At 56.1% G+C, this 10,222-nt stretch overlaps 5 protein-coding genes across 5 annotated transcripts; 3 read left to right on the top strand and 2 right to left on the bottom strand.

Moving 5' to 3' along the window:
• Positions 1–849: 849 nt before the first annotated feature.
• On the bottom strand, positions 850–1,308 carry LTHEOB_11684 (Pre-mRNA splicing factor; the record flags this gene model as incomplete). The annotated part of the gene is made up of 1 exon (XM_035508467.1): positions 850–1,308. The coding sequence occupies one exon, from the start codon at positions 1,306–1,308 to the stop codon at positions 850–852; it is 459 nt and encodes a 152-aa protein (XP_035365836.1).
• Positions 1,309–2,086: 778 nt separating this feature from the next.
• On the top strand, positions 2,087–3,371 carry LTHEOB_11683 (Proliferating cell nuclear antigen protein; the record flags this gene model as incomplete). Its single annotated transcript, XM_035508466.1, has 5 exons — positions 2,087–2,129; positions 2,443–2,483; positions 2,533–2,962; positions 3,012–3,301; positions 3,354–3,371. 5 exons carry the CDS (start codon positions 2,087–2,089, stop codon positions 3,369–3,371), a joined length of 822 nt encoding a protein of 273 aa, XP_035365835.1.
• A 351-nt stretch (positions 3,372–3,722) lies between these two features.
• On the top strand, positions 3,723–5,305 carry LTHEOB_11682 (Pyridoxine kinase; the record flags this gene model as incomplete). The annotated part of the gene is made up of 6 exons (XM_035508465.1): positions 3,723–3,776; positions 3,836–3,846; positions 4,087–4,280; positions 4,352–4,469; positions 4,546–5,222; positions 5,280–5,305. 6 exons carry the CDS (start codon positions 3,723–3,725, stop codon positions 5,303–5,305), a joined length of 1,080 nt encoding a protein of 359 aa, XP_035365834.1.
• A 296-nt stretch (positions 5,306–5,601) lies between these two features.
• On the bottom strand, positions 5,602–6,748 carry LTHEOB_11681 (Deoxyuridine 5-triphosphate nucleotidohydrolase; the record flags this gene model as incomplete). The annotated part of the gene is made up of 3 exons (XM_035508464.1): positions 5,602–5,882; positions 6,071–6,401; positions 6,635–6,748. 3 exons carry the CDS (start codon positions 6,746–6,748, stop codon positions 5,602–5,604), a joined length of 726 nt encoding a protein of 241 aa, XP_035365833.1.
• A 538-nt stretch (positions 6,749–7,286) lies between these two features.
• On the top strand, positions 7,287–9,748 carry LTHEOB_11680 (Cap-gly domain-containing protein; the record flags this gene model as incomplete). Its single annotated transcript, XM_035508463.1, has 2 exons — positions 7,287–7,639; positions 7,711–9,748. The coding sequence occupies 2 exons, from the start codon at positions 7,287–7,289 to the stop codon at positions 9,746–9,748; spliced, it is 2,391 nt and encodes a 796-aa protein (XP_035365832.1).
• Positions 9,749–10,222: the final 474 nt, after the last annotated feature.

Genomic DNA, 10,222 nt, shown 5'->3' with positions numbered 1-10,222 from the left:
AGGGTATAGAAGATCTAGAGAAAAGGCTTTAATTCTGATATACTGAGGACTAAAAGGGGATGTTTGTATACTGACTGTGACTTTGCAGCATGATCACGCTATTATAATGGTCACTTATATGAGAATTAAACCTTAAATGTCATTATGTTGCTGCTGCTTCTGCGTATAAGGCTAAGTGAGGTTCCTTAAAGAATATAATGTGCGTATCGCACCGATATGAAGGAATCCGTTGGGCCAGAAGCCAGAAGCAAGTTCACATAAAGGTACTTCGATGAAACAAAGCTACTCACTTCATTATACAAAGAGTAGTTAGAGATGTCTACCGATACAAGCGTCTCGCAACTCAAAAGCACCTCTTCCATCGGAAATTCTAGAATAGTGGTTTCAAAGTAAGCTTTGAGAACCAACGCATAATGCAATACTACCTCGTACAACCACTCACGTCCAAATAGCAATTACCGGTAGCTACTAATCTGCTTCTTGCAATCAGAAATGTGCTGGCCTCACTTTAACGAGCGAAAGTTGCAGGTAACGAGCCAGCCATGCCCCAAGATATTGATGGCTTCACTTGGTAGATTATCTCAAAAGAAATATATGGGTATTGAATCAAGCTATGTAATTGTGTAAATAAAGCAAGCAAGATTCTGTGGCCAAGCACACAATCGCTGCCAATGCTGCTGGTATGCTGATGTCGATAAAAGAAAGAACGCTATGGAAAGTCGAGACAATTACTTCAATGAAGTTAGACAGAGAACAGACAAAGGCTGCTGACGGAGAATAAAGACTCACAACCTGAGTAAGCCACCACGTGGCGCGAGGAACAAGAAGAAAATCGGTCATCACGTGCGCCTAGACGCCGTACCAGCGCCCCCAGGTCTTGTCAAGAGCACGCTTCGCCTCCTTGGCCTGCTCAATCTCTCGCGTGATACGGGCTTCTGCAAATCTGATCTGCATTGCAGTCTCCTCAATGGGCGTGTCGCAGCCACGCAGGCCGATGAACTTGCCGAACTTGCGGAGCTTGCTCTTGATGCGCTCAGCTTCAGGCAGAGCAGGATCGGCAAAGAAATCAGCATCCCAGGCCATGACGCTGGGATACTGGCTGGTCCACTCATTGACGATGCTCTGGGAGTAGTAGGCGGCCATGGAGTCGAGCTGCTCCTCTGTGAGAAGGTAGAACTGCAGCATCGTCTGCGGAAAGTCCTTGTGGGGCGGACCGCTAGGCATGGGGTAGATTGGCATGATCTTGAGGCGCAAGTTGGAAAGCTTACGAGCGAAGGCCTCGCTCTTGTCGTTGGTGGTGGACTGCATCTTGCCAGGGGCTGCTGAGGTGTCAGCTTGCACTTGGCGAGCGACGATTGCGACTTGCTGGATGGGAGACCGAGGTTGGCGCAGAAAGTTGAATCGAAGATCTCCTTTGAAGTTGTCGATTTGACTACGTCCTGCGTAGCTGTTAGAAGAGGTCAAAATTGCTGGCTACCCCGCAAGCGCAATTGAGGCTCGTGGGCCAAGGGAGGACCAGGGCATTTATCATGCATACAAAGCTTTGTTGGTGCCGCTTCTTTGACTAAATGTCTGAGAATAGAAGGACCGAGACAAAGAAAGTGGCGTTGGAGGGGTTGAGACAAAGCCTGGCTGCCACAGAGGGTGTTGACTTGGTGGATGGTGGAGGCAGAAGACGGGAGCAACGTTGTGAAAAACAAACGTGCGGTGAGCGTGCCACGCAGAAGACACGTAGTAAAGGTCCAGGGCGCGTGTCGTGCTGGTTGCTGTGCATATATATGTCTCCGCGTGAGCAAAGAACCACGGCAAGGCGCAATTGCAGGGTCTGGTCATTAGTTCAATGCCATCGATCGGCTGATAGAGCTCGTGCGGCACAATTCCGAATCCGAGACGGCTCTTCAATTCAATTCAATTCAAATACTGCAGCATGAAGGAGAAGATTTGAGGTGTGCTGTTTGGCCATTTGGTCCAGGGCTCAGGGTAGGTTGTGCCTCAGGCCACAATGATGCGCACAGGCCAGGGAGGGCTTCCTCGAAGGATGTGCTGCTTTCCCAGAACGAAAGGGCCGGGCAAAAACCTCTGCGCCATGAGTAGATATTCTGCCAAAATCGACCAATTCCTGGAGAATTGTCAGAGGTAGGTGTTGCGGAGAAGAGTGCGGCGGCGAGTTTCGGCGATTCCACCAGCAGAACACGCGGGCTGGCGCCTGGCGCGTCATGTCGCGTCGCACGCGCCGCGTAAAAAGCCCAGGTCTCGTCTCCAGGCAGCGCAGCTCAACCACACCACCCACTTGCGCCGCCCAAAGCCTGCAATCCACCCTTACCTTCAGCAATACCCCAATTTGTGCTTTCTAACCCTTCCAATACCCCTTCCTTCCACATACCGTCAAGAGTACGCTGCATTCTCCCGCAACCCCGCAGAGCTGCCGCTGACGTCTTACAGTGCTTGAGGCGCGTCTGGAGCAGGCCAACCTGCTGAAGAAGGTCCGTCGCCCGGTTGCGTCGTCCTCTTTCAAAGCTGACTCTGCTGCAGGTTGTCGATGCCATCAAGAACCTGGTTCAGGACTGCAACTTCGACTGCAATGACTCCGGCATTGCCCTCCAGGCCATGGACAACTCGCACGTTGCCCTGGTGTCGATGATGCTCAAGTCCGAGAGCTTCTCGCCCTTCCGCTGCGACAGGAACATTGCCCTCGGCATCAACCTGACCTCCCTCACCAAGGTCCTCCGCTGCGCACAGAACGAGGATATCCTCACTCTCAAGGCCGAGGACGCCCCCGATGTCGTCAACTTCACCTTCGAGAGCGCTCAGAGCGACAGGATCAGCGAGTACGACATCAAGCTCATGGACATTGACCAGGAGCACCTGGGTATTCCTGAGACGGATTACGCTGCCACCATCTCCATGCCGTCCACCGAGTTCCAGAGGATCACCAGGGACCTGATGGCCCTTTCCGAGTCCGGTAAGACGCAAGCGATCCGCCATACACAATACAAGCTGACGGCGCATAGTGGCCATTGAGTGCACCAAGGAGGGTGTCAAGTTTTCGTGCCAGGGCGACATTGGCTCCGGCTCTGTTACCCTGCGTCAGCACACTGACGTCGAGAAGGAGGAGAACAACGTGGAGATCGATCTGTCGGAGCCCGTGTCCCTCACCTTCTCCCTCAAGTACCTGTCCAACTTCACCGCCGCTACTGGCTTGTCGTCCAAGGTTAAGCTTTGCCTGTCGAATGAGGTCCCGCTGCTGGTCGAGTACTCGCTCTCGAACAACAGTTACCTGAGATTCTACCTCGCGCCCAAGGTGAGTTGCGCATGCATCAGAACCAACGATCGAATACTGATGGACATTTCAGATCGGCGACGAGGAGTAAATCACGGATACATGTTGGCTATCACAAGGTTCACGAATAATAAACATGATGATATCAGCAAGTGTAGGACTACCGCAAGGGTGCATGGGTTGGGTTGCAGATCTTTCCAGGTAAAACGGGGGAGGTTAGACAACATGTCCTCGGAGCAAAAATGGTGGGCTTTTCATTATCTTCTTTTTCATTCGATGGTAGGCGATACAGCGATTCGGTCCAATTCCAGGCGCGGGCCGGGTATCGCGGAGTAGCCCCACACGTCACTGTGCGTGTATCGCGCAGATAAGGCGCAAGAAATTCCATTCCTCTTAAATCCCACACCTTGCTTTCCCATCTTCGATTGGATCTTGCGCCAATATGTCCCGAGAGCCCTCCATACCCGAGACGCGCGTGCTCGCGATCGCTAGCCATGTAAGCACCTCATCAGCCCTCATAAACAATGGCTGATCGCGCGCGCCGCCGCCCGACAGGTCGTTCATGGGTAAGTCGAACACGCCGCAGACATGCGCTCGACCACATACTAAGACCGCACGCTATCATGTAGCTACGTCGGGAACAAGATGGCAACCTTCATCATGCAAGCGCTCGGGTGCGAAGTATCAGCCATCAACACGGTTCACTACAGTCAGCCCACCCGACCTCGACCGCTATGACTCTTGCACGATCAAACCCACGCTTACATATACCGATGCCGCCGCGCAGGCAACCACACGGCATACAGACAGGTCAAGGGACGCAAAACGACAGCCGACGAAATCCTCGAGCTGTACGAGGGCCTGAAACAGTCAGATTTGAACAACTTCGATGTCTTGCTGTCGGGATACATGCCTAGCGCCGAGGCGGTGCAGGCCGTGGGCAAGATTGGGAGGGATTTGAGATTTAATGCTTCGGTCAAGCCAGGCAGCTTCTTCTGGGGTATGCTTGGTCACGGCCAGAGTGGGAGTCATACGATAAGAGTGCTGACGGGTGCGGGCGCGTTCTGGCAGTGTTGGACCCTGTTATGGGTGACCAAGGACGGTGCTACGTCCCTGAAGATGAGATCCCGCAGTACAAGACGCTGCTGCGCGAGGCAGACCTCATCCTCCCGAATCAATTCGAGGCCGAGTAAGACACAACTCTTCCCTCCGCCTCCCGCACACCTCAAATCGCAACCACGTGCTAATTACGCCATTGAATCTAGACTGCTGTCCGACACCAAAATCACCAACCTGACCACCCTCGCAACCGCCATCCAACGCCTCCACTCGACCTATCACATCCCGCACATCATCATCACGTCCCTGCGCCTCTCGCCCGACGACGACCACACCATCCTGCCGCCTTCCACCGACAACCCCACGCACCTCACCGTCGTCGGCTCGACCGCGACCAGCGCCCACGCGCCGCGTCTCTTCCGCCTCGACGCGCCCGCTTTCCCGCACTTCTTCTCCGGCACCGGCGACATGTTCGCCGCGCTGACGGTCGCGCGCCTGCGCGAGGCGTGCGCCCAAGCCGGGACCTTGGGACAGCCGAGCTGGCGCAGCGCCGACGACGTGAGGCCGGCGGAGCTGCCGCTGGCGCGGGCCACGGAGAAGGTGCTGGAGAGCATGCATGTTGTGCTCGGGAAGACGGCGGCGGCGTGCGAGGAGGAGATGGCGCGGCTGGACGAGGAGGAAGGGAGGATGCAGAGTGTTCCTGATGGAGGGGATGCGGAAGCAGCACGCGAGAGGACGTTCAAGCGGCACCTGAGGTGTATGCGGGCGAGCGAGGTGAGGGTGGTTAGGAATGTGGGTGATTTGCTCCTGCTTGGGGACGGGAGCGATAGGGATAAATTTGTCGCAAGGGAGGTTCTAGTGGACGGTTGGGATGTGGAGGCTGGTAAGCCAAAACCAGATCAGCTGGGAGTTACTGACTTGGGCGTGGGTGCAAGTGCAGGTGCGGTGCAGGTTGAGACGGCCTAAATGAGGTTGAGCAAAGGGCGTTGACAGAGGTTCAAGAGCATATCAAAGATCTGGTCAGGCGCAAGAAGAGAATAACTGTAGATGTAGACTATGTTGGTATATTGTTCTCGATGTTTTTCCGCCATACCCATGCGAGGCTCTTTTTCTCGTAACCATGAATCCAGTGAGCTCTTTCCTAACCGGCGGGTACCCCTCTAGATAGTGCCCTTGGTGAAAACGCCTTTCAAAAAAAAAAAAAAGGGCTCAAGCTGACTCGTCTTTCCGGCCGGCTCTCCACCCCGCTTGTAAGTTCTCGATCAAGCGCCGTTCTTCTCAGCACCAAAGCCACCTGTGCTGCCGAAGCCACCGGCACCACGGACCGTGTCCTCGAGCTTCTCGACAACAGCCACGTCGGCCATGACGCATTTCTCAATGACGAGCTGCGCGATGCGGTCGTGCTTCTTGACCTCGAAGTCGACGTCGGACAGGTTGGCGAGGAGGACGCCAACCGGGCCACGGTAGTCAGCATCGATGACGCCTGCGAGAGTGTCGATACCATGCTTGAAGGCGAGGCCAGAGCGAGGGGCGACACGGCCATCTGGTTGGTGTTAGTGTATGTCTTAGACTATTGCGTTTGGCAATGAATCAGAAAGGGGTGGTTAAGCGAGGATGATTGGAAGGCAAAAAGGGGAAGGAGATTTGCGGCCGGAGGGAAAAAGGAGTAAGGCGTAACAAGAAAGGAAAGTAATGAAACGGTTGAGGACCAATCAGCGAATGGTGACGTACAGGTTCCAGCTGGTACCGAAATCTTGATGTCCGTCGGGACCAGTGCCCACTTCCGTGCCGGGATGACCGTGTCGGCTGAGCTGTAGAGATCGTGACCAGCGGCGAAGGCGGAGCCCTTGGTCGGGGCTTTGGCGTTCTCCGACAGCAGCTGAACCTGCATGGTCGTCGATTCGGGCGCAGGGGCCAGTGCAGCTGTGGTAGTGGACATTGCGATGGGCGTCGGAGTTGCGGTGCCGGATTCGTCGCCGGCGGCTATTGTTGAAGCGTGGTGTAGGGCGCTTGTGGCGTTGGCTGGAGGCTCGAGGTCGATGTGCTTGGTACGCTTACGGTGCTGTGAGGCTCGTTAGAGGAAGGTTCAATCTCGACGCCAATAGCCACGGTCCAAGTGGCAGCGTCCGCCAGCAGTGATCAATAGCACGACGCAGACGAAAGGCGCGATGCACAAGGCAGCCCTTGGGTCCCCGAATTCCGGTCCAGCAGCACCCGTGAGACGGAGCTGGACGCAGATCCGTGGGACTGCCAAAATCCGGCATTGAGGCTAGTCGCGCCCATCCATATACGCACGCGCATCTTCAGCTGCAGGTGGACGCCGAGGAGGCCTACCGGAGAGGCGGGTAGAGATGGAGGATCGTGGGACAAGGAAGGCGTGGCGGAGGGGTCGTTGTTGGATTCAGACATACTAGCTGTGCGAGGCGAAAAAACTGGTTGAGTAGTGATACTGCTGGAGCGCGGAATTTCGAGAGGAGACGCGCCGGCACACGCGTTGAGCGGACGCGATGACGAACGCGTGAGCCTAAGGCGGAAAAGCGCCCGGGCGCAAATCGGGCGCTGCGGCGTGGGCAGGGCAACGAGCTGCAGCCGCCCAGCTGGGCACCAGCCGCTTTTCGTGCCCTGCCACCCTGCAGCTCCTTCCCGCCTGCCGCTACACACCCCCCCTGGGCCCAAGGTCATTTTGTCAGGCCTGCACCTGCGCAGCAACATAAACAACACATCCACGACCACCCACCCTCGACCCTTCTCCGCATCCTTCCCTGAGCTCCATGCGCTCGACGCGACCCCATATTAGGGACCAAACCCCGTATTAGATCCCGCAAAGACATAGCTCAGACACTCCGCGCACAACCCGAGCCGGGCGCTCCTTACTTGCCCGCAGCCGCTGCCCAAGGTTCTTACGCCTAAAGACTACGTGGTAGCACAACGTCGGCGCGACGTCAACATGGCTTCGAGCTTGCAGACTCCGCGCCGCACGAACATCCGCCCGTCGCTGGCGAGGCCTGGCATCAACACCGCCTCGACGCCGCACCTCACCGCCGCCGCACGCACTGCTCTCGATCGCAAAGCCTCGCTCAACGCGCTGACGGGTTCTCCTGCCGCGCGCACGCCTGGCGGAAATGGCGCCGGCGGAGATGGCCGCCCGCTCGCTGTTGGCGACGAGGTCGACGTGCCTGGCGGAATGTATGGTGTTGTGAAGTTCGTTGGCGGTGTGAGCGGAAAGAAGGGAACCTTTGTTGGCGTCGAGTTGGCGAGGGAGTACGCAGCCCGTGGAAAGAATGACGGCGACGTCGATGGGTGAGTGCCTTTATATACCACCAGCCCGAGTCGAGCTGGCATTCCGCATCACATTGCTAATACTGCCTAAGAACGCATTATTTCCACACGTCCGTTCCTGGTGCCGGAATTTTCCTTCCTCTCCACCGTGCCTCGAAGCGCGCATCCATCGCCGACAGCTCTGAGAGCTATCCCGCAACGCCAAGCACACCGGGTGGCTATGGAGCAACCTTCAACGGCGACGGTGGTAGCTCTCCTACACCGCCGATGCCAAAGTTCTCCCAGTCTGTAGGCCCAGGAGGTCGCACGATCAAGCCTTCGCTATCACGGCCTGAATCTCCGGTCAAGAACAAGCCAAATCTAGCGCCTAAGATGCCCACCCCTGGAAGAAATACGTCGATGCAACAAAGCGGATTCTCCAAAAGCGGGATGGGCACACCTCGCGGTGTCACCCCAAGCCCTATGCCCAACCGGACCATTGGTTCACGGACTCCCCAGCCTCCCAAATCACCTTCTCGGGCCAGCTCCAGGATGGACGAAGACCACGACCTTGCTTCTGTTTCTGCGCTGAGTGAAGCGGATAGATCCGTTTCAGCTGTAATGTCAAACCGCGGCGCTGATGAGGAAGTCATGAGGCTGCAGAGAGCGCTTGCGGAACGCGACAAGCAACTGTTGGAACAGGCACACAGTCTCGCAGAGATGGAGTCCAGTCTGCAAGAGATCCAGAGTCTGCTCCCCACAGATGGATCGGAAATGTCGAGATCATCTCAAGGTGGCGAGATGGATGCAGACGCTGCACACCTCCGCGCATTATTGCGGGAAAAGAATGAGAAGATCTCAATGCTGACGGCAGAATTCGATATGCACCGAGCTGACTTCCGCAGCACAATAGATACCTTGGAGATGGCCTCGTCTGAAACGCAGCGCGTTTACGAGCAACGAATTGATGACCTGATGGCTGAGATCCGCGAATTGCAGGAACAAACCGAGGATGTTGAGAGCGTGGCCGAACAACTCAAGCAATTAGAAGAGCTCGTCCAGGAATTGGAAGAGGGCCTTGAAGACGCTCGTCGCGGGGAGGCCGAAGCCCGCGGAGAAGTCGAGTTCCTGCGCGGAGAGGTCGAGCGTGGACGGAGCGAACTGCGGCGGGAGAGGGAGAAGGCCGCTCAGGCGCTCAAGGAAGCCCAGGCCCTCGACTCCGGTAACTCCTCGCGAGAAGTGGAGCAACGAGACGACGAGATCCGTGGCCTCAAAGCCATCATCCACTCCCTCAGCGCTGGCGGTGACATGCAGAGCCCTAAGCTGGACAAGAGGAGCTCGCTCAACGGACCCAGTGAGGCTGAGATGACAGAGTTAAGAGCCTCTGTAGAGCGGTTGGAGCGCGAGAAGGAGGAGCTCCGTGGTCTCATCGAACGCAAGTCCTTCCGTGAAGAGGAGCTGGAGCGAGAACTCGAGCACCTGCGTACTGCTGCAGCACTCAGCGGCGGCGAGCCTGCTCGCGACAGCGTCATCAGCAACAAGACCAACGAACATCCTACTCCTCGAGACTCTAAGAGCACAGTCGTCAGCTGGCGTGGCTACCAGAAGCAACAGCAGCACGAGCGCAATGGCTCGGAGGCCAAGAAGCTCACTCCCATGGCCGAAGCCGAGAACGACGGCCGCAGCTCCAGCGCCGGCGTCAGCGAGCTGTGGTGCGAAATCTGCGAGACGGGCGGTCACGACATCCTCAACTGCACCAACGACCTCGGTGGCGCAGCGGCAGGAAAGAAGGGCGGCAACTCTATCAACCAGCACCACCACGAGCTCCATCTGACTGGCGACTCGGAAGACACGGATATCGCGAGCTCCGTCGCCGACGACATCATTCAGAACATGGAAAAGATGTCACTCAGCAGGTCCAACGACAGTGGTCTCGCCCCGCTCTCGTCCCTCGGCAGCCCGAGCCCGGCGCCCAAGGCCGCCGCTCCCCCGCCCGCTGCCGCCCCCACTTCCGCGCCCGCCTTGCCTAACCCCTACGAGGAAGGTCTTGTTGCGGGCAAGGGCCAGGCGGTCGACGCGGATAAGTGGTGCGCATTGTGCGAGCGGGACGGACACGATGCCACTGCCTGTCCGTTTGAGGATATGTTGTAGATGTTACGTGTTTTTTGATCAAGAGCATGAAAGAAGTAAAGGAAAGGTATCACACGGGCAAAGAAAGGAAGGATGGAAGAAGGGACGTTTATTTTTGTTTCTACCCTTCGCAATTCGATTTGTTGTTGTTGTTGATGAGAATATACCTAGGTAATTAATCACTTTGTTGCGTGAGAAGAGAAAGATTACTCGTGTTGTATATCTTTCTCTCCACTTCGGGATAGGGTCTTCGTCTTGATTGCTTTCTGCTGATGAGATTAGAGTCTTCGCTCTTATTGTTTTGGCTTTTCCTGAGCGCGTTAGCGAGGATTCTTTTCGGGCATTCTTCTTGTTCATGCTGCTTTCACCATCTTTGTCTTCGTTGCTGCATTTTCTGTTTTTGTCATCACTTGTCTACCTGGGTCCTGAATTATGGATGTTTGGAACATTCACATGAATGAGGCAGATCCCACGCGGATCGAATCGATGGTTATT

Source organism: Lasiodiplodia theobromae (assembly GCF_012971845.1).
Source record: "Lasiodiplodia theobromae strain AM2As chromosome Unknown scaffold_51, whole genome shotgun sequence".
Taxonomy (NCBI): Eukaryota; Fungi; Ascomycota; class Dothideomycetes; order Botryosphaeriales; family Botryosphaeriaceae; genus Lasiodiplodia; species Lasiodiplodia theobromae.
Note: the sequence above shows the minus strand (reverse complement) of the source record. Positions and strands in the feature narration are given on the sequence as shown.